This window comes from Callithrix jacchus, chromosome 13 (genome assembly GCF_049354715.1).
Source record: "Callithrix jacchus isolate 240 chromosome 13, calJac240_pri, whole genome shotgun sequence".
NCBI classification, from domain to species: Eukaryota; Metazoa; Chordata; class Mammalia; order Primates; family Cebidae; genus Callithrix; species Callithrix jacchus.
In genome coordinates this window covers 88,988,161-89,011,989 of record NC_133514.1, presented here as the reverse complement: position 1 = coordinate 89,011,989, position 23,829 = coordinate 88,988,161, and the positions used below count along the sequence as shown (strand labels likewise).

The following is a 23,829-nucleotide window of genomic DNA, read 5'->3' as shown; positions in this document are numbered from 1 at the left end:
GAATGCACTGGTGCGATCTCAGCCCACTGGAACTCTGCCTCCTAGGTTCAAGCAATTCTCACGTCTCAGCCTCTCAAGTAGCTGGGATTACAGGCATGCACCACCTCGCCTGGTTAATTTTGGTATTTTTAGTAGGGACGTGGTTTCACCATGTTGGCCAGGCTGGTCTCAAACTACTGACCTCAGGTGATCCACCCGCCTTGCCTCCCAAAGTGCTGTGATTACAGGCATGAGCCACTGTGCCCAGCCACAAATTCAGTTTATAAATATGATAGATCTCAGTTTCTTAGAGATATTCCATGATTATGTAAGCTGTGTAAAATTATCTTATTTTTTACCTAAAAAATATGTAATCTAAAATCAGGTGGTAAAATACGTATTTTAATTTGGAATCACAAGGTCTGTATCCTTTAATTTCCCAAATTACCTTAACCAGTGCAAGCACTTTAAATACAAAAGACACAGTTTATTCTCAATTTAACACAGAAGGATTATGCTGTTGGCTTTATCTGCTTTGTATTTGATTCTAAACTTTCCTGAGATGATACTTTACTTCCAGGAAGTAGTTTACTTTTTTTTTATTTTTAAGCCGGGGTCTTGCTCTGTCACCCAGGCTGGAGTGCAATGGCACCATCTTGGTTCACTGCAACCCTCCGCCTTCCAGGTTCAAGTGATTCTCCTGCCTCACCTTCCCCAGTAGCTGGTATTACATGCTTGTGCCATGATGCCCGGCTAATTTCGGTATTTTTTAGTAGAGATAGGGTTTCGCCATGTTGGCCAGGTTGGTCTCCTGACTTCAAGTGATCTGCCCCCCTCTGCCTCCCAAAGTGCTGGGATAACAGGTGTGAGCCACCACTGGTGACCAATTTACTTTTTCAAGCTACTGCCTCAACAAGTTGGGTTTAGCAGCCTTGGAAACTCAGATTGCTTATCAGTTTTCTAGCTGAGACATGAAATCCTTGACTGCATGTTCAGGAACTTTTCTGAGTCCCTACTCCCCTTCTCCCTTTTAAAATTATATCCTTCAAAAAGAGTCTTTTCAAAACCACCTTCTGGGTTCAAATTACATCATTACCCAACTGATTGTTGCTTTATCCTTTGTTTGGATTCTACTGATCTCTTTGCTTCCTGATTGAATTTGACACTTTCTCTAATATACAACTTGAATTGTCTGGCTGTTTGGTCCAATATCTGAAATTATTCCAATGACAGATAACTTCATGATGGAAAATGTACCGGGCGACTGGGTCCCCACCTCCTCTTGTCTGGTTCCTAAATCTCTGCTTATACAGAGCAATTTGGTTCTTTCTGGCCTCTTCAGTCATCATATTCACATTCACTATCTTAAGAAGTGCAGTAAGCCACATAAACGCAACAGAAGTACCTTTTAATGCAGTCCTGGGAGGTTGCGGTGGTGGCTTTTAGTGCCCAGGGTGATTTAGTGCCCAGGTTGTGATTTTTACTTAGTTACAGACTAGCTTCTTTGAGTTGCTTTTTAAATAACCTTCATTTCTTTCCTTCTCTTTTTTCCTTGTCCAGCGCAACCCAAGACACCTGCGCGCGGGGCGGAGCCAGAGCTAGAGGTGGGGCCTGGGCTCCGGGAAGGGGGCGGGGCAGCCGTCCTCCAGGGCAAATGCGTCCCGGAGTGGTTTGTCCTACGTTGCGGCCCGTAGAGGCTTCGAGTCACCGCCTCTTCTCCGGGAGTGGCGGAAATTCGATCATGTGACAGTTCGGAGGCCAGAACTGGGCAGGTTGCGTGAAGCGCAAGGGTTTGACAAAAACAAACGGTGACGGCGCCGCGGCAGGGTCTATGGCCGAGGCGGTGAGGCCCCAGCGCCGGGCCAAGGCTAAGGCCAGCCGGACTAAAACAAAGGTGAGGATCTCCCCACCCTCCCGAGGCTCTGGCTGTGTGCTCTGTCTCCCTGCTGCTCTCTTCGGCCTGCCCAGCCAGCTCTACTCCCGTTCCCTGAGCCATCTGCATGCTGTGCCTCCACCTTCCAAGTATTTGATCCCACCCCGCCGTTCACACCGGCCTTTCTCCATTCCTTCTCCACACCTCCCTGCCACACTCTGTGAGGAGCCCATTTTCTCTTCTCCCTCCTATGACTTCACTGGCCTCTTCTTTTTCTGTTTCCTTCTTGGCTTTCCTTATCTGGGTCTGGTTTCCTGCCGTGAAGTAATTTTTCTCTTTCCAACCCCATCGGTGACTCTCACTTTACTCCTTTACATCCTAGAAACATTTTCAGTCCCTGCCATGCAAAAAGAGGGAAGGTTCCTCTCCTCCACGCGGAGAAGGTACCTTTGGCAAAACTTCATGGATAGTCACAGATGTAAAGTAGACTAGTGGTGTGCCGTTTCTCATCACTTTGAAAGTTCAGGATGACAGTGGTGCTGCCTGTTTATTTCATATTATCTTGATTGTTTATATGGGGCACGAATGACTAGAAATCAACCCAGAGCGGATCTCACACAGTAGGGACATATTTCAATTTTCTGGGTTTCCTGTATTAGACTACATGTGGTATTAGAGTGATTTTAAGTGGATTTGTTTATAAGTGCACTCTGGATATTCATTTTATTTATATATTTTTTCTAAAATGGACAGATTAAATACTGCTCCCAGATGGCCAGACCCCATAAACTTGGCTTACCTGAAACAGTTTACATTGGGGAAATGTGGAAGATAGAAGTACAGAAAACTTTTTTCCCAAGAAGTGGATGATGTTCCAAAGCAAGTGTAATTTAAACATCCTATAATCTGATTTTCTCATGGGAAGGCGGTTTTAACAGGAGGTTCATAGGTACCATTTTTAATAGACTGAAATTGACTTATGTGGATTCCTTTCATTATGATGCTTTTTGTTCTTTCCAACTTTTATTTTAGGTTTAGAGGGTATATGTGCAGATTTGTTACATGGGCAAATTGCATGTCTTGGTGGTTTACTGTACAGATAATTTTATCACACAGGTAATGGGCATAGTACCTTACACGTGTTTTTTTTTAATCCTTACCTTCTTCCCATGTTCCACCCTCAAGTAGGTCCTGGTATCTATTATTCCCTTCTTTGTGTCCATGTGTACTTAATGTTTAGCTCCCACTTTTAAGTGAGAACATGTGGTATTTTGTTTTCTGTTTCTGCATTAATTTGCTTAGGATAATGGCCTCTAACTGCATCCATGTTGCTGCAGAGGACACAGTTTTGTTCTTTTTAATGGCTGCATAGTATTCCACGGCAAATATTTATGACATTTTCTTTATATGACTTTTTAAAAGGCAGTAGTGGACATATTGGTGTATCCAGGTCTGTGAGGAGTTATTCTGGTGAGAAAGTAATTCTGGTACCAAATTTCAGAAGTATTTTCAAGAGAAATGCTTTTCCATTGTATTGGGTTGGTGAAGAACCATCCAGGCCCAGGAGGAAGAAAAAAGCCATTGGCCGGCTATAAGATCCCTGAACCTGCCTAACAATGAGGCTACAAAAAAAAAAAAAATTCCTGAACCTAGAATGCAGTGGTGCATGACACATAAATGTTAGTTGTCTGTCTGTGGAGAGCAGAATCTTAAGTCTTTTTTTTTTTTTTAAGACGGAGTCTCACTCTGTTGCCCAGGCTGGAGTGCAGTGGCATAGTCTTGGGTCACTGCAACCTCCATATCCCAGGCTCAAGTGATTCTCCCACCTCAGTCTCCCTAGTAGCTGGGACTACAGGCACCTGCCACCATGCCTGGCAAATTTTTCTATTTTTTGTAGAGATACGGTTTCACCATGTTGGCCAGGCTGGTCTTGAACTCCTGACCTCAAGTGATCCTCCTGCCTCAGCCTCCCAAGGTGCTGGGATTACAGGCATGAACCACTGCACTTGAATCAGGCCAGAATCTTAAGTCTTGATCTCTAGTTATTTTCCCCAAGATAATGAAGAAACTAAAGCCTCCAGAGGTTAAATATTGCACAATGTCATGCAGTTTATGAGAGGACTCAGGTTAAAGCCAGAAATTCTGACTCTTAATCCGGGAGCTTAATAGTTATTTCATATATCTATATGTCTTTGTCTTTCCACAGATAGCATGTTACAAATGCTTAAAAAGGCGTCTGTTAAGGGGATTCTCTCTTATTTTGTTTAAAACAGAATTTCTTAAATTAAATAAAAAATTAAAAAGCTTTTAGATACGTCATGAAAAACCAATTGATTATATTTTTGTATCTTAGGCAACTTTTCTATACAAATGTACATTAATTTTTTTTGTTCGAGTTTATGAAGAGGCCTTTATTTCAGAGGCATTTGGTCAAACCAAAAATTTTTGATATCTACTTTTTCTTACCCACTAAATCTAATCATTCACGAAGTCTTGCCAATTGCATTTTCTAAATATTCTTTTGAGTCTGCATTTCCTCTCCATCCTAACTACTACGACCTTCCTCCAAGGGGGGATTTCTTCTAAACTGGCCTGTTTACATTCATTCTTGCTGCCCATTCTCTAAACTGAGCTGGATATATATTTTCCAAACAAAACTGATCATGTTACTCTCCTTAAAACCTTTCAAAGGTTTCCCATCACCCAGAGGCTAGAGTTCAAAGCATGGACTAAGGGTTTTGTATGATCTTGCCTCTGTCTTCCTCTTCAGCCTCAGTTCTACCACCTCTTCTACCTCTCTCTCCCTCTCTCCCTCTCTCTCTCTCTCTCTCTCTCTCTCTCTCTCTCTCTGTCTCTCTCTCTTTGAGACAGAGTCTCACTCTGTTGCCCAGGCTGGAGTGCAGTGGTGTGATCTCAGCTCACTGCAACCTCTGCCTCCTGGTTCAACTGATTCTCCTGCCTCAGCCTCCCGAGCAGCTGGGATTACAGGTGCCCACCACCATGCGGGGCTAATTTTTGTATTTTTAGTAGAGACTGAGTTTTACCGTGTTGGCCAGGCTCTTCTCAAACTACTGGCCTCAGGTGATCCATCTGCCTCAGTCTCCCGAAGTTCTCTTTTGATTCTTTTTCTGTTTTGTTTTTGAGAATGGAGTTTCGCTCTTGCTGCCTAGGCTAGAATACAGTGGCTTGATCTCAACTCACTGCAAACTCTGCCACCCAGGTTCAAATGATTCTCTTGCCTCAACCTCCTGGGTAGCTGGGATTATAGGCACCTGCAACCTCGCCCGGCTAATTTTTTTGTAGTTTTTAGTAGAGACAGGGTTTCACCATCTTGGCCAGGGTGATCTTGAACTCCTGACCTCGTGATCTACCTGCCTCAGCCTCTCAAAGTGCTGGGATTACAGGCATGAGCTACCACACCTGGCTCTCTTTTGATTCTTAACCTTTATGTCCTTTCCTGCTTCAGGGCCTTTCCTTGTGTCGTTTCCTTCGACACCCCTTTCTGTCCTTCTTTACCTAGCCAACTACTCATTTATGAGGTGTCAGCTAAACAGTACCTTGTCAGAGAAACTTTTTCTCATCACCCTCATGTCACTACCCCCTCCAGTAGCACTCTGCTCCCCTTTCTGCCACTCATTTCATTTGAAGTTTCTCTGTCAACATTTTTCTTCTTCCTTAGATTTTGAACTCATTGACGGAGGGACCTGTCTTGTTCTCAGTACCCTTCACAGCCTTTTTATCACTTGATAATGTTCGTCGAACGATGAAGTAAATGCCAGTAATGAAGAATATTCCCAAGCGTTGTCACTCAGAAGAATTTACTCTAGTAAATTTCCTCTGACTAGTTTGAGAAAACAAATGGAAAAAGTCCATGACATTAGCAAGGTCCCCATCCTTGTCAATGTAGAAAGTTAGTTCTTTTAGAATAAAACCATCTAGATAGAAAGTTAATTCTTTTAGAGTAAATCGATACACTTCTTAGTGCTGTTGTGGTTCGGTTATGGTTATCAAGTCCTACATTAACAAAACCTTTACCATCTGTAGTATAATTTGGCAGCTATGTAGGGAACCACAAACTGGTTCAAAGGCTCAGTTGAGGAAGTGGATAGTGTCATGTGCTGTTGGCTTTAGACAGTGAGTGGCTTCAGGATTTAACCCAGCAGCTGACCTGCATTCCTCAATGTTAATCATCTGATAGCTAACCTCAGCTGCTAGGTTATGGTTGGGCATGTGGCACTTATTGCCTGATGCCTAAGAGATAGTCCTAATGTTTTTATTCTTTTAGTATCATTCTCTGCTATAAAATCCCCCAACTGTGAGGACCCTGACTTCATTGATCTTGATAAATTACGCGTTAAGTGCAGTAGATTCTTAGATTTGGACTTACTTTGCAGAAGAAGTCATTTTCTAGTGTTTTATAAAGTTAATGTTAAATTCTGAATTCCAGCAACTTATCAATAGTGAGAGTATCTGGTAATTGCTAAGGACAGGCAGATGTATCCCAGAAGGTCACAGGAAAACCTTTTCAATTCCCATCCCCGCTTGTGCCATGCCTAGATGATTGATTTCTCCCTCTAGTCCCTTTCCACCAGGAGTGGTTTGGTGTGAAGCTGGGGGACACTACATAGTATTATTTAGCTTCTTTTGTGCCTCCTAAGAGCAAATTCATTTATTAAACAAACACTTATTGATCACCAACTGTGTTCTAAAAACTATTCTAGGTACTTGGGATGTAAAAGAGAAAAAACCCAAAGATCCTGGCATTAGTGGAACTTAACGTTCTAGAGGGAGAAGACAAAAAACAAGCAAGCTAAACAAACAAAAACCCATGAAGAATAAAATATATCAGGCCTTGTAAGTGCAATGGAAAAAAGAAAAAGGACAGGTCAAAGATTTGGGGAAGGCAGGGCACGGTGGCTCACGCCTGTAATCCCAGCACTTTGGGAGTCCAAGGCGGACAGATCACCTGAGGTCGGGAGTTCGAGGCCAGCCTGACCAACATGGAGAAACCCTGTCTCTACTAAAAATACAAAAATTAATCGGGCATGGTGGCCCATGCCTGTAATCCCAGTTATGTGGGTGGCTGAGGCAGGAGAATCACTTGAACCCAGGAGGCAGAGATTGTGGTGAGCTGAGATTGCTCCATTGCACTCCAGCCTGGGCAACAAGAATGAAACTCCATCTCAAAAAGAAAAGAGGGGGTTTGGGAGTACTGTTGAGAGGTTAGGATGGGTGGTCTGGATAGATCTTATTGAAGGTGACATTTAAGTAAAGACATGAAATGGAAGAGGGAGTTCGCTATGTGGTTATTTGAGGGAAGAGTGTTTCAGGCAGAGGGACTAGCCAGGAAAAGGCCATCAGGCAGTGGCATGCTAGACCTGTTCTAGGAACTGCAAGGGGGCAGTGTGGTTAGGGTGGAGTGAGTGAGGGAGAATAGTAGGGGATGAAGTCAGAAACATAGCAGAGCCAGATCATGTCGGGCTTTGCATAAGCTTTTACCCAAGTGACATGGAATCAACTCAGGGTTTTGAGCAGAGGAGTGACATGATTCCACTTGTGCTTTAAAGGATCACTGTGTCTGCCTTTTTGGAGAATAGACTGTAAGGGGGCAAGGGTAGAAGCAGAGACCATCAGAGGCTATTGCAGTCATCCGGGCAAGTGGTGATGGTGCCTTGAGCCAGGGTTGTCAGAAAGAAGGTGGTGAGGAGTGTTTGAAGTCTGAGAGCCAAGAGGGTTTGCTGAGGTTTGGATGTGAGGTTTGAGAGAAAAAATCAAGGAAGACCCTAAGAAGGGGAAAGCTGTAGGTGGAACGGGTTTCAGGGGGAAAATCAGGAGTTTGGTTTTAGATATGTTAATTTTGAAATAAACATGTAAAGATGTAGAGTAGGCCTGGACATGTGAATCCAAGCCTGCTCCACATCTCTACATGTCTATTTCAAACGATGAATAAAAACTTCCCATTTATTTTCCAAAACTTGAGAAAATTTTTATTTTTAAATGATTTCTTTCTGATTCCTCATTGCTTAAAGTGTGTATGAGGGTACACACACACACACACACACACACACACACACACACACTCTATACAGCTCAGAAATGAGATGCCCAGAATTCTGGCTCCTGGAAATAACTGTTGGTAATAGTTTGTTGTATTTTTCTTTAGGTTTCCCCCCTTGTACCCACACTCTAGGGCATATTTACTGTAATATATAGTTAAGTATGTTTTTCTGTGTTTATCAACTCTTTCTGTATTATTTGCTGTTTATTATTTCTTCATTTGAATGATTTAAAAATTGGTATTTTACCTGTATGTAACTTATGTGGAGATCAAAAATAAAGAAATAGATTCTTCTTAATCTGCCTGGCCATTTTTATTGTAAGAAATTTCTTTTGTCAGTGTGATGGTACCAGCCTGTAGTCCCAACTACTAGGAAGGCTAGGGAGGAGGACTGCTTGAACAAAGGAGTTCAGGGCTGCAGCATGCTATGATTGTGCCATCAAATAGCCGGTACACTCTAGCTTGGACAACATAGTGAGACTCTATCTCTAATTTTTTTTTTTTTAAGACAGAGTCTATCTCTGTTGCCAGACTGTAGAGCAGTGGTGTGATCTTGGCTCACTGCAGCCTCCGCCTCTCGGGTTCAAGCGATTCTCCTGCCTCAGCCTGCCAAGTAGCTGGGAATACAGACAAGCACCACCACACCCAGCTAATTTTTTGTATTTTTAGTAGAGATGGGGTTTCACCACGTTGGCCAAGATTGTCTCAAACTCCTGACCTTGTGATCTGTCCGGCCGCCTCAGCCTACCAAAGTGCTGGGATTACAGGTGTGAGCCATTATACCCGATCCTGTCTCTAATTTTCTTTGAAAAAGGAAATAGCTTTTGCTTAAATTATGTTACTTGATACACATGGAATTAATACACATAGAGTCGTCTGAATTTTATTTTGTGATCTATAATGATATTATATATACATTATGTCCTCCTTCTGTGTCTTTATTTTTATAAAAACAGAGATGGGATCTCCCTGTGTTGGCCAGGCTGGTCTCAAACTCCTGGGCTCAACAGATCTTCTCGCTTTGGCCTCCCAAAGTGCTAGGATTACAGGTGTGAGCCACTGCACCTGACCTTTATTTCTTTTTAACTGAAGTGGGCAGGGTAATTGGAAGCTGGCTTTCTTTTTTATTTTATTTTATATTTATTTATTTTGAGACAGAGTTTTGCTCTTGTTGCCCACGCTGGAGTACAGGGGCACAATCTCAGCTCACTGCAACCTCTGCCTCCTGGATTCGACAGATTCTCCTGCCTCAGCCTCCCAAGTAGCTGGGATTACAGGCGCTTGCCACCACACCGAGCTTATTTTTTGTTTTTGGTAGAGATGGGGTTTCACTGTGTTGGTCACGCTGGTCTCGAACTCTTCACCTTAGGTGATCCACCCACCTCGGCCTCCCAAAGTGCTGGATTTACAGGTGTGAGCCACCATGCCCAGCCCTATTTATTTATTTTTTGAGACAGAGTCTCACTCTGTTGCCCAGGCTGGAATGCAGTGGCCAGATCTCGGCTCACTGTAACCTCTGCCTCTCAGGTTCAAGCAGTTCTCCTGCCTCAGCCTCCTGAGTATCTGGGATTACAGGTGCCAGCCACCATGCCTGGCTAATTTTGTAACTGCCCAAGGGGTTCACCTTGTCTTCTGCCTAGACAGGGCTGATTCATCAAGACAGGAGAATTGCAGTAGAGAAAGTAATTCATGCAGGGCCAGCTGTGCGGGAGACTGGAGTTTTATTACTACACAAATCAGTCTCTCCAGCATTCAGGGAGCAGAGTTTTTAAGGATAACTTGGTGGGTGGGGGAAGCCAGTGAGCCAGGAGGGCTGATTGGTTAGAGATGAAATCATAGGGAGTTGGAGCTGTCTCCTTGTGCTGAGTCAGTTCCTGGGTGGGGGCCACAAGATCAGATGAGCCAGTTTGTTGATCAGCTGGTGCCAGCTGATCCATCAAATGCAGGGTCTGTAAAATATCTCAAGCACTGATCTTAGGAGCAGTTTGGGGAGGGTCAGAATCTTATAGCCCCCAGTTGCTTGACTCCTAAACCGTAATTTCTAGTCTTGTGGTTAATGTTAGTCCTACAAAGGCAATCTAGTCCCCAAGCAGGAAGGAGATCTGCTTTGGGAAAGGCTGTTACTGTCTTTGTTTAAACTATAAACTAAATTCCTCCAAAGTTAGTTCATCCTATGCCAAGGAATGAACAAGGACAGCTTGGAGGTTAGAAGCAAGATGGAGTCAGTTAAGTTAGATTTCTTTTACTCTCTCAGTCATAATTTTGCAAAGGCACAGTTTCAATTTTTGTACTTTTACTAGACATGGGGTTTCACCAGGTTGGCCAGGCTGATCTTGAACTCCTGACCTCAAATGATCTGCCTGCCTTGGCCTCCCAAAGTGCTGGGATTACAGGCATGAGCCACTGTGCCTGGCCTTTTTTTTTTTTTTTAATGAGATGAAATTTTGTGTATTAACTATAAGAATAGATTCAGACTTGAGCATGAAAGTTCATTTTCTTCTGAATTAATTGGATTTTTTCCTTTGCTTTTTGACATGCATATGAAAATAAAGTTTTGAATGTGCCAGAGCATGTGGTAAATATACATATTCTTTTGATGATTCGACAGTTTCTTTACCTTAAAATTCTAGTACTTAGGACAAAGTTTAGCATGCACTTGTTACTCCCAGGTCATCACTACTGCCTCAAGAAACACTTAAAACACAGAGGCAGATCAGATCCAGACAGGTATAAAGTACAGCCCAATATACTTGTGGTTATTTGGGAGACAGAACATAAAGATTAATAACAATGAGGTAGCACCTGACCAGGGCTTGATGACAAATATCTGTTGCAGGGCTCACAGGAAAGCCCACATGGAAAGGTTTGTGTTGGGACAGGATCATAACTGAGTCATCGAGGGCACTGAATGTCAGAGTTAAGAGTCAGTCATTAAAGTGAAGAGCTGGGACTGCTTTTGTGGTGTTCCGAGCAGTGATTTAGGGAAACTAGTCTTACAGTGATGTTTGGATTGAATTGGTGGTAGAGCAGAGGCTGGAGGCTTGGAGACATTCAGGACCTGCCCCCTATTCTGCTCTTTGGAGAAGTGACATGAGCCACAGGGAGGCTTCACCACTGCTTTTGGTGTTCGTGACCATCAACAGGTGCTCTCTCTTTCCATATGCATCCCAGAACTCCTGTTCCTATCTCAGATTTGTAAGGGAGCAGGAACAGGCCTGTGCCACCTGCTCAGGCAGTTGTGCTTCCGCCAGCTGTCCACACCTTCCTCCCGCCTGCCTCCCTTAGTGTGGCTAGTCCATTCTTTGAATTAAAGCATTAGCTTCTCCTTTTCCCCTGCCTGCTTCCCTGAGGCAACTCCAGGTTAATTCCCTTATTAGCTCTAACTTCCTTTGTTGGACCTAATTCTAATTAATTCCCTTATTGGACCTAACTTCCCTATTGTTAGATATAGTGAACGCCAGGTTTCTCTTCAGAGAGTTGGTATGTAAGTATGTTCAGCTCTCTTATTCTTTAATTCTCCATTTTAAAGTTTAACTTCAGTAAACAATCTTTTCTACCAGTTCTAATTAGTAGTTCACATCTGTTCCCCTGGTCCTCTGCTCTGTCCTGACTCATTCCAGTCACCTGCTCTGTTCACCTACCCTGGTCACCTACTTTGAGCTGAGTCACCCCTGGTCACTTGCTCTGACCTGTCCCATGACCATCCTTCCCTCCAAACTACCCACCCTGCCACTCTAGCTTGTACCCCGCTCTCTTTAAAATAGCCATTTGGAATTAGTTTAGACTGTGTGCTGTAACCCAGCCAATAGGGGAATGACAAAGCAGTAGGGGCTACCTGCATCAGGAATAAGAACTTCCCCTCCCTTGTTCAGATGTGCACTTGCCATTGTTCCATCTGTGAGCTGCACCCCTTCTATAGAAGTAAATTGCCTTGCTGAGGAAATTTATATTTGAGTACTGCTATTTTTCTGGCACTGAAAATTTACATATAACACTAACAAACTCAGGGGTAGGAAGTTTTCTTTGGTAACACTTTTGAAACCCTGGGAGGTGAGTTCCACCCTTAGAGAAAATAAAAACCTGAACAGGCTTCTGTGTTCTTCATGGAGGGAGTAGGAAGGTTAAAATAGTCTTTATCGATTATTTAACCCCCAGCTGTTGCCATTATTATGGTTATGATGATTCCTGATAGGGTAAATCTGCAGGGTGTGGGTGGACAAGTTTAGGACTTGTAGCTGGTGAAGGGAAAGAACGTGAAATTTCTTTTTTTAAAAAAAATTTTTTAAATTGCATTTTAGGTTTTGGGGTACATGTGAAGAACATGCAAGATTGTTGCATAGGTACACGTGTGGCAGTGTGATTTACTGCCTTCCTCCCCTTCACCTATATTTGGCATTTCTCCGGATGCTCTCTCTCCCCAACTCCCCACCTCCCACTGTCCTTCCCCTATTTCCCCCCAACAGACCCCAGTGTGTAGTGCTCCCCCCCGTGTCCATGTGTTCTCATTGTTCAACACCCACCTATGAGTGAGAATATGTGGTGTTTGATTTTCTGTTCTTGTGTCAGTTTGCTGAGAATGATGGTCTCCAGGTTCATCCATGTTCCTATAAAGGACATGAACTCATCATTTTTGATGGCTGCATAATATTCCATGGTGTATATGTGCCACATTTTCCCTGTCCAGTCTGTCATTGATGGGCATTTGGGTTGTTTCCTGGTCTTTGCTATCGTAAACTGTGCTGCAATGAACATTCGTGTGCATGTGTCCTTATAGTAGAACAATTGATAATCCTTTGGATATATACCCAGTAATGGGATTGCTGGGTCAAATGGAATTTCTATTTCTAGGTCGTTGAGGAATTGCCACACTATCTTCCACACTGGTTGAACTAACTTACACTCCCACCAACAGTGTAAAAGTGTTCCTATTTCTCCACATCCTCTCCAGCATCTGTTGTCTCCAGATTTTTAATGATCGCCATTCTAACTGGTGTGAGATGGTATCTCAATGTAGTTTTGATTTGCATTTCTCTAATTACCAGTGATGATGAGCAGTTTTTCATATGTTTGTTGGCCTCATGTATGTCTTCTTTTGTAAAGTGTCTGTTCATATCCTTTGCCCACTTTTGAATGGGCTTGTTTTTTTCTTGTAAATCTGTTTTAGTTCTTTGTGGATTCTGGATATCAGCCCTTTGTCAGATGGGTAAACTGCAAAAATTTTTTCTTACTCTGCTGGTTACCAGTTCACTCTAATGACTGTTTCTTTTGCCATGCAGAAGCTGTGGAGTTTGATTAGGTCCCATTTGTCTATTTTGGCTTTTGTTGCCAATGCTTTTGGTGTTTTAGTCATGAAGTCCTTGCCTATGCCTATGTCCTGAATGGTTTTGCCTAGATTTTCTCCTAGGGTTTTTATGGTGTTAGGTCTTACATTTAAGTCTTTAATCCATCTGGAGTTAATTTTAGTATAAGGTGTCAGGAAGGGGTCCAGTTTCTGCTTTCTGCACATGGCTAGTCAGTTTTCCCAACACCATTTATTAAACAGGGAATCCTTTCCCCATTGCTTGTTTTTGTCAGGTTTGTCAAAGATTGTATGGTTGTAGATATGTTGTGTTGCCTCCGAGGCCTCTGTTCTGTTCCATTGGTCTATATCTCTGTTTTGGTACCAGTACCATGCTGTTTTGATTACTGTAGCCTTGTAGTATAGTTTGAAGTTTGGTAGTGTGATGCCTCCAGCTTTGTTCTTTTTGCTTAGAATTGAGTTGGCTATGCGGACTCTCTTTTGGTTCCATATGAAGTTTAAGTTCTGTGAAGAAGGTCATTGGTAGCTTGATGGGGATAGTGTTGAATCTGTAAATTACTTTGGGCAGTATGGCCATTTTCATGATATTGATTCTTCCTGAATGAACATGGAATGTTTCTCCATCTGTTTGTGTCCTCTCTTATTTCGTTGAGCAGTGGCTTGTAGTTCTCCTTGAAGAGGTCCTTGTTAATGTAAATTCCTTGTTAGTTGTATTCCTAGGTATTTTATTCTCTTTGTAGCAATTGTGAATGGCAGTTCATTCTTGATTTGGCTCTCTTTAAGTCTGTTATTGGTATATAGGAATGCTTGTGATTTTTGCACATTGATTTTGTATCCTGAGACTTTGCTGAAGTTGCTTATCAGTTTCGGGAGATTTGGGGCTGAGACAATGGGGTCTTCTAGATATACAATCATGTCGTCTGCAAATAGAGACAATTTGGCTTCCTCCTTTCCTATTTGAATACCTTTTATTTCTTTTTCTTGCCTGATTGCTCTGGCTAGAACTTCCATTACTATATTGAATAGGAGTGGTGAGAGAGGGCATCCTTGTCTAGTGCCAGATTTCAAAGGGAATGCTTCCAGTTTTTGCCCATTCAGTATGATATTGGCTGTTGGTTTGTTGTAAATAGCTTTTATTATTTTAAGATACGTTCCATCAATACCGAGTTTATTGAGGGTTTTTAGCGTAAAGGGCTGTTGAATTTTGTCAAAGGTCTTCTCTGCGTCAATTGAGATAATCATGTGGTTTTTGTCTTTGGTTCTGTTTATGTGGTGAATTACATTTATAGACTTGCATATGTTGAACCAGAAGAATGTGAAATTTAAAGGTCAATCCTGGTATGGGGAAAGGAAGCAAAGAGATGGTTTGGGGTGAGGTGGTGAGAGGGATAAAGGGAAGTTAAAAACTGCCTGAGGGGGCCGGGCGCGGTGGCTCACGCCTGTAATCCCAGCACTTTGGGAGGCCGAGGTGGGTGGATCACGAGGTCAAGAGATCGAGACCATCCTGGTCAACATGGTGAAACCCTGTCTCTACTAAAAATACAAAAAATTAGCTGGGCACGGTGGCGCGTGCCTGTAATCTCAGCTATTTAGGAGGCTAAGGCAGGAGAATTGCCTGAACCCAAGAGGCGGAGGTTGTGGTGAGCTGAGATCGCGCCATTGCACTCCAGCCTGGGTAACAAGAGCGAAACTCGGTCTCAAAAAAACAAAAAACTGCTTGAGGGACAGGCTAGGGAAGAAGCCTTGGATTGGCTTGAGGGCTTGTTTGCTATGCCAGGATCCTGTGGCCCAGCCTGTGATTGTCCCCTGCCTTCTGTCTTTCCCCTAGTTAGCATTTAAGGTCTCAGAGTTCTCCTACAGCTTCAGAAAACAGAAAAAAAAATTTCCACCCTCTACTTCCTTTTCATTCATTCATTTATTTTTTTGAGATGGAGTGTTTCTCTTGTCATCCAGGCTGGAGTGCAGTGGCATAATCTTGGCTTTCTGCAGCCTTCGTCTCTGGGTTCAAGGTGCTCCCTCAATCTCCCTAGTAGGTGGGATTACAGGCATGCACCACCACTCCCAGCTAATTTTTGTATTTTTAGTAGAGAGCAGGTTTCACCATGTTAGCCAGGCTAGTCTTAAACTCCTGACCTCAGGTGATCCACCCACCTCAGCCTCCCAAAGTGTTGGGATTATAGACATTAGCCACTGTGCCTGGCCCTTTTCATTCATTTCTTAACTCATTAAATACTCTTAATCTTTTTTTAACAGCATTATTGTGATATAATTCACAAACTATGCAGTTGACCTAAAGTGTATAATCCAGTGGTTTTTCATATGATCACAAGGTTGTGCAGGCATTCCAACCTGTTTTCCATTGTGACTGCATCATGTTACATTCATTCCTACCAGCAGTATTCCTTCTAATTTTTCTATGGCCTTGTCAAAACTTGTTGTTATTTGACTTTTTAAATAGTCATCCTCATGGATGTGGCATGGTATCTCACTGTGGTTTTGATTTGCATTTCTCTTTTAATGTACCATTTGTTTATCTTCTTTGGAGAATTATCTATGCAGATCTTTTGCCTGTTTTAAAATTCAGTTGAGTATCTTTTTATTATTATTGAGTTAAAAGAGTTGGTTCTATATTCTAGATGTAAGCCCCTTATAAGATATTTGCTTTGCAAATATTTGTCTCCATTTTGTGATCTTTTTACTTATTATTATTTATCTTAATGGAGTCTCGATCTGTTGCCCAGGCTGGAGGCAGTGGTGCAATCTTGGCTCACTGCAACCTCTGCCTCCTGGGTTCAAGCGATTTTCCTGTCTTAGCCTCCTGAATAGCTGGGATTATTGGTGTGTGGCACCAGGCCTGGCTAATTTTTTGTATTTTTGGTAGAGGCGGGGTTTCAGCGTGTTAGCCAGGATGGTCTCAATCTCCTGACCTCATGATTCACCTGCCTCGGCCTCCCAAAATGTTGGGATTACAGGTGTGTGCCACTGTGCCTGGCCCTTTTCACTTTCTTGATGGTATTTGCAGCATGAAAGTTTTTAATTTTGATGAAATCCAGTTGATCTTTTTCTAGCGAATCTCCAGATTTAACACACTCAATATTGGCCAATACGACATATGAAACACATTGCTTGCAAAGTGAATTTAGGTTTCATTTGTTAAATGAAGAAATTTAGATTTTATTTGCAAGTTTAAAATTCCTCCTGCTGAAAGCCTCAATTATTGTTATAAATTATTTCACATTATATATCTTGTTTTTAGGAAAAGAAGAAATATGAAACCCCTCAGAGGGAAGAGTCCGATGAAGTCTTCCTTCCAAAAACCTCCAGAGAGCAGGAAATTCCTTCTCCAGCCTGTGAATTCAAAGGAGACCATCTGAAGGTGGTGACTGATTTCCAGCTTCAGGATGATGCCAGTGGACAAAATGAGAGTGAAATGTTTGATGTACCACTCACCTCCTTAACTATAAGCAATGAAGAGTCCCTGATGTGTAACACAGAGCCCCCAAAGGAAGGGGAAGAGGCCAGACCCTGTGTAGGGGACAGTGCAGTCAAGCCAAAGATTGACCCTGGAGGCAGTGTTGGAACTAAAGTAGAAACTCCCAAGAACTTTACAGAGGTAGAGGAAAATAAATCGGTACAATGTGGACTTTCAGAAAGTATACCCCAGTCGAATTCTTATACTCAGCCAGAAATGGAAAGTGTAAAAGTCAGAGAAACTCAGAATAGCAAAGAAGACAAACAATTCCTGGTTTGTTCTTCAGAGGTGCCACAGAACGTTGGTGTGCAGAGTTCCTGCGAAGCCAAACATGTTTTTCCGACACCTAAAGTGAAGAAACTGTATCCCCAGTTGCCAGCTGAAATTGCCGGAGAAGTACCCACTTTGGTGGCAGTGAAACCCTTGCTTCGTAGTGAGCGACTCTACCCAGAAATCCCATCTCAACCAGAACTAGTACCATTTACTAAAGAACAGCTCAAAATCTTGGAGCCTGGTTCATGGCTGGAAAACGTCGAGTCATATTTAGAAGAATTTGACAGCATGGCTCACCAAGATAGGCATGAATTTTATGAGTTGCTTTTGAATTACTCACGATGTAGGAAGCAACTGCTGCTGGCCGAAGCTGAGCTGCTCGCTCTGATGTCTGATTGCCAAAATGCTAAAAGTCGGCTGTGGCAGTTTAAAGAGGAACAAATGTCTGTACAGGTATTTTGATCAGAAGTCTGGGATATTTGCAGTGGAGCTGCTATTCCTGGGGTGCCGTCCAGGTCTGGAGTCTGTTCCGTACACCCACACTGACCCTGCCTCAGGCTATAGTAGCGCAGGGCAGGGATCACAAAGTCAAATGCCTGCAGGAGCCAGGTGTATAACCTGGAGGAGTGAAGCAGGCTGATTGGACAGTGGTCACTGGGTCAGCGCATGCCTGGTTTAGGGGGACAGCCACTATTGAGTTCTGCTTGATTGTTGTTGTGAGGTTGTGGTGGTTCAGCATTGCCACATCTTACGATTTTCTAAGAAAAACTAGAAATCTGGATTTTTGTGTGAGGAATGGTAATGTGCAAATGTTAGCAACTAATCTGACACATGCACACACATACACACACATTATAGGCTAAGCAAATCATGTCTCCAGCTGAAATTGAGCCCATGGGCCATTAGTTTGTGACCTTGGGCATAATGCCACCAACATCCAGTGGGTAGAGAGTGTCAAGGTTGAGAGTGGAAGAGGAAACTGAAGGTGTTATGATCACGTTGGCCTCCATAGGGTTGCATGTAATGGTCTTCCCCATCCATTGAGAGGACATGAGGAATCTGAAGGTGATAACTGATCCCCAGCTCCAGGATGATGGCAGTGGAGAAAATGAGAGTGAAACTCGCCTCCTGATCTCTAAGCAATGGAGAATCCCTGATGTGTAACACAGAGCCCCCAAAGGAAGGGGGAGACGTCTCTTCGAGGTAGAGAGGGGAGGGGGAAGACTATTAGATGCAACCCTGTGGAGGCCAAAGGATTTTGGCCATTTCATAAGCCATTTCATAGTGGCTTGGGAGAGATGGCAAGGAAGACGAGGTTACTCTTGACAAGTTTTGCAGTGAAGGGAAGCTGGAGGAGATATTGGAGAGAAACGTGATTCCCCCATCCCTAATCCTTGTTCATTGGCAGACCTATATATCTCTGTAGATAGGAAAGAGGGAAACATTTGGAAATACTGTATTGAGAAAGAGAGGACAGAATCAAGAACACAGCTGAAGTTAATACTGGAGAGGAGAGGTTTTTCCTTCTTTTGAGCAGAGCTACAAAGAATGATGAGGGTAGATTCAGAGGTGTTTTGAGGTACCGTGAAGTTTAGGGAATATCACATTGGCTTTATGTTAGTAAAATAGAAGGCAAGATCATCAGCCTGAGTTGTTCTGTTATTTGCTTGCAGCTTTCACTGCTGACTACTTCTTAAAGTTACTCTTCCATCCTCTGAACTTGTGATGTATTTGTTATTGGTTTTATGATCCTTTGCACCTGATCATATATTTGCTGGTAATGTTCTGTGCACATTAATATGTCCCCTCACCATGATTGTAAGCTCTTTGAAGATGGTACTGAAGCCTGTGTATCTTATACTTGCTGCCTGCTTCAAATGGAAAGAGTAACTGATTTCGTACTTTACCTTTTTGTCCACCGGTAGGGTATCTGTGCAGATCAAGTGAAAGTTTCCAGCTATCATCGCTACCAAAGAGTAGAAATGAATGAAAATGCACTTGGGGAGCTGAAGAAGCTATTTGATGCCAAATCTGAGCACCTTCACCAGACCCTGGCCCTTCATTCTTATACTTCTGTGCTCTCAAGATTGCAAGTGGAGTCTTACATCTATGCATTGCTCAGTAGTTCAGCTGTTCTGAGATCTTTAGTAATTCACCAGCAAGGCCGAGGTGTGTAAGTAATGAAGGTCTCACTCTTTCCTGTGTTTTGAAATAAAAAAAAAAAATTGAGGGATGTAGTCTGGTTGAATCGACTATGTAGTAATTGGCCTTACAAGGTGCTGTTTGTGCTTGCAGTTTTACTATGCTTCCCTCCGCGTAGGATTGAGATCTGCCTTAATGACATTTCTTGGGAATGTTGCCAGGTCTCTTTTCTCTGTGGTTGTCTTTCTCTGCTTCTCTAGGATGCCAGAACTCTATCACTATCTATCATTAATGTCCTTTGCTTTCCTAGTTTATGTGCTTGTTACCAACTTGAGTCCAAATACAGGTTTTGATTATAAAATGAATCATCAGAATACTTTTTCACCCTTTATCTTTTGTGCTTTATTTGGACGCTTTTTTTATAGGGCTCTTTTGTTTAATTTTCCAACAGAAGATTAATAATGTTCTGAATTTTTCATCTTATTTTGGATTTTAAGAAATTAGCCTTAACGACACAATATTAACTATTAAGTATGCTTATTGAATTATGCAGTTTTTATTTTTGGGGAATATATTAGGATACTTTAACGTAAAAGTCCCCCTCATTTTCTTAACTAATCAAAGAACTGGGGGTAAGTCAGAGATCTACTGATTTTCAAAAAAAAAAAAAATGGATTATGGTCAGGCATGGTGGCTCGCATGTGTGATCCCAGCACTTTGGGATGCTGAGGTGGGTGGATCACGAGGTCAGGAGTTCGAGACCAGCCTGGCCAACATTGTAAAGCCCCATCTCTACTGAAAATACAAAAACTAGCTGGGCATGGTGGTGGGTGTCAGTAATCCCAGCTACTCAAGATGCTGAGGCAGGAGAATGGCTTGAACCTGAGAAGTGGAGGTTGCAGTGAGTTGAGATCATGCCACTGCACTCCAGCCTGGGTGACAGAATGAGACTCTGTCCCAAAAAGAAAAAACAATGAATTGTGATGAGGTTGATTTTTCCTTTATTTTGAAATACTTCAGTGTTAAATACATTTTTGGCTTGGCTGTTTATAAAAATTTAAATATTTTGATATGACTTTTCTCCTTTTATTTTTATCTGCACTAAGTATTTTTAAGGTTTTTTTTGTTGTTGTTGGTTTAAGTGAAGACACTAAAAATTCCCCCAAAAACACCATTTGTGAGGGACTCCTTTAATTTCTTTCATTTACAGCTTCTAAGCAGACAGAAAGCATTCCCTCTGATCTGTGTCAACTAAAGGAATGCATTAGTGTCTTATTCATGTTCACCAGGAGAGTTAATGAAGATACTCAGTTTCATGATGATATTCTTCTCTGGCTGCAGAAATTGGTAAGTGGACAGAAATACATAGAGTAGTCTGTTTTATTTCTCTTATAATTTAGGAATTATCTGTTATTTCATCATATTTGGACTTCAACAGCTTTAAGGGGACAGAAATAAACACAGTAGTCTTCGTTTTATTTCTCTCATAATGTAGGAAATATCTGTTATTTCATCATATTTGGTCTTCAACAGTTTTTTCCAGCTAATTTATATAATGAGTTAGTGACTTTTCTTTGATGATGATACGTGGTAGTAAGTTATCTAGTGCATTATTGAGCACAAAGTATGTTTCTCTGTAATAAACATGTTAAATGAGCTCTGGACTTCAACTTTGGAAGAAATGGAAATGCAGGAAGTTTGCTAAATTGAAGACTAGATGTATATTCAGAATATAGGCACAGGTTGAGCGTTCCTAATTTAGAAATCTGAAACAATCCAAAATTCCAAACTTTTTGAGTGCCGATGTGATGCCACAAGTGGCAAATTCCACACGTAAGTACTTAATAAAAACTTTGTCTGATGTACAAAATTATAAAGAATTTTGTATAGCCTGACGTTCAGGCTGTATATAATAAGGTATATATGAAACAAATGAATATTGTGTTTAGACTTGTGTTTCATCCCCAAATGTATTAGTCCTTTTTCACACTGTTGTTAAAGACATACCCGAGACTGGGAAGAAAAGGAGGTTTAGTTTGACTTACAGTTCCACAGGACTGGGGAGGCCTCAGAATCATGGCGGAGGGCAAAAGGCACTTCTTACATGATGGCAGCAAGAGAGAATGAGGAAGAAGCAAAAGCAGAAACCCCTGATAAACCCATCAGATCTTGTGAGACTTATTCACTGTCACGACATTAGCATGGGAAAGACCAGACCCCATGATTCAGTTACCCCACACTGGGTCTTTATCGTAACACATGGGAATTCTGGGAGATAAAATTCAAGTTGAGATTTGGGTGGGGACATAGCCAAACCATATCACTAAGATATCTTATTATGTTTATGCAAATATTCCAAACTCTGAAAAAATCTGAAATATTTCAGGTCTTGTCCATTTTAGATAAGGTATCTGATCAAAAAATTTTCTGTATCTCACTCTTTTTGTCAGTTGATATTTAATGTTGTGCTTTAAAAAGTTTCTTTTAAGAGAAAGAAGAAAGGCATAAGGATTTGGAAAACTTAGGGAAGATGTTAGGTGTGTTATGGGAAGAGAGGTGTTTGTTTATTGATTATGTTTCTCAATGGGGCTGTCTTGGATGCCTGTTTTTAGATTTGTACTAGAGTTCTTAAATGTGGGGTAATGTTTCAAGCATACTTATCTGGATTTAAGAAACTAGCTTATTTGACTCATGTATCTATTCACTTGTGGCCAGGAACATTAGTGACTTATAATTTGCCAGAGAAGAAAAAAATAGATTTGTAGAGAAACTGCTTGGGTGTTATCATAGCACTCACAGATTCACTGGCCTCTGATGCGCCTCTGTGGTAGAAACTCCGCCAGAGAATAGTGTATCTTGTGTTTGGTTACTCTTTTGAAAGATTGCATGTATTTAAGCATTGGATGAATGACTTTACTAGACCCCTAGATAAATTATTCTTGATTTAAAAAATAGTGAGATCATATGACCTTTATTGTTCAGGTATCAGTCCTGCACAGAGTTGGCTGTCCTGGAGATCACCTCTTCCTTCTAAACCATATTCTTCGATGCCCTGCTGGTGTTAGTAAATGGGCTGTTCCTTTCATCCAGGTATGATGAATGGTCAATTCTTTCCGAGGGGTTGGGGGAGAGCTTTTATTAGACATTTTTCCTGAAGAAATTGTGAAAAAAAGACTGTTTAAAGAATAGTAATATTTTAAATAAAATTCTTAAAATATATCCAGTATACATTTATAAAAATTTTAATGCTGAAACTTGTTGGGCCACCCATAATTGATAGAATTGTACTAGTTTGCTTGTAGTCTGGCTGGGTAGGTTCAGTCATATTTAATTCTACACAATTTCTGTGCAGGAAGGCTCACTAGGACTTTTTCATGGTATTCAGTACAGCTTCCTAAGTCAATCTGTCTTACACCACAGTTGGTACAGGTCAAACAGAAGCCTCCGCATCTCAGAGTTCTTTAATACTAGCAGAGATCTCAGGTCTGTTTGATCAACTCTTGTATTCTTAGGAGTTGACAATGTGGTTTTTAGATTCTCCTCTCTGCTGTTGCCTTTGGGTCAATTTGTTACTCATAGCAACCACTTAGAATGGGCAGGACCAAAATGTTTCCCAAATTCAGCTTCTCCACATCTCCTTTTTTTTTTTAGTATTTCTGGTGGCAAGAAGTCTGAATCTTATTAGTTAGAAGGAGGATTTTTTTGGTTTTTGTTTTGTCTCTCTTTGGATTAAAGTAGCAGTCGTGTCCTTCATCCCATGTTGTTATGGATAATTGAGCGAACTGCCCAGCTACCTCTGTTCTTTGAGTGCAGCTGACTCAGCGCTGCCAGGTAACCCATGGGCTGTGCTTGACTCTTGTGTACTAGGTACCAGTGTCAGCCTTGTTCTCTTAACAGCAACTTTGGTTAGAACACTTGTGAACCGCGACTGCAGACACCTGGTTTATTTCTTTTCTACAGTATGCTTTTTGCTCTTCTGATTTCAGATCACAGTGTTGCATAACCCATCAGGGGTCTTTCATTTTATGCAGTCCCTTGCGCTGCTGATGTCTCCTGTCAAGTAAGTGTGGAGGAGCTTTGCGAAGTAGACGTTGAAATGCTTCCTTCTTCTAAGGGATTGGCTTCTGAAACTGCCTAGATCCAAAGAGGAACAGCTAAGGGAAGTTTGGCATTCTCGAATTTAACATTGCAGATTTTCTTTGGGTTTGATACTTGTTTCAAAGTGACCCTTCAACTGCTTATATGTAAACAACCATTTTTATGGGTTCCCCTGTTCGGTGGGTTTGCCTCTCTTGTCATATATACTATTGTGAAAGGTGCTGCAGACAAAAAGGTGATCTGTTTCTTGGAAAAAGAGGTTTAGTGCCAGAAGAGAAATAGCACAGAGAGATTTAAGTGTTAAATTGTGAAGCTATGCAATAGAAATGAAGAGGATAAAGAGTTGAGTGGAGGAGTCAGAGAGGGTTTCATGGTAAATGAGCTATGTTTGGAGAATGGATTGGACTGGACATGGTGGCTCATGCCTGTAATCCCAGCACTTTAGGAGGCCGAGGCAGGTGGATCACCTGAGGTCAGGAGTTTGAGATCAACCTGGCCAACATGGTGAAACCCCATCTCAACTAAAAATACAAAAATTAACCAGGCATGGTGGTGTGATCACCTGTAGTCCCAGCTACTCAGCAGGGTGAGGCAGGATACTTGCATGAACCCTAGAGGCAGAGGTTGCAGTGAGC

At 42.0% G+C, this 23,829-nt stretch overlaps 1 protein-coding gene across 2 annotated transcripts in view; it reads left to right on the top strand.

Moving 5' to 3' along the window:
• Positions 1-1,767: 1,767 nt before the first annotated feature.
• EPG5 (ectopic P-granules 5 autophagy tethering factor) overlaps positions 1,768-23,829 on the top strand; it is a 118,023-nt gene continuing 95,961 nt past the window's right edge. For both annotated transcript variants that reach the window (XM_017963447.4, XM_002757218.6), the window contains exons 1-6: positions 1,768-1,873; positions 16,466-17,407; positions 18,880-19,123; positions 20,307-20,443; positions 22,079-22,186; positions 23,083-23,156. In XM_017963447.4, the coding sequence (XP_017818936.3) occupies positions 1,811-1,873; positions 16,466-17,407; positions 18,880-19,123; positions 20,307-20,443; positions 22,079-22,186; positions 23,083-23,156 (1,568 nt within the window). In that variant the 5' untranslated portion in view covers positions 1,768-1,810. The remainder of the gene's footprint in view (positions 1,874-16,465; positions 17,408-18,879; positions 19,124-20,306; positions 20,444-22,078; positions 22,187-23,082; positions 23,157-23,829) is intronic.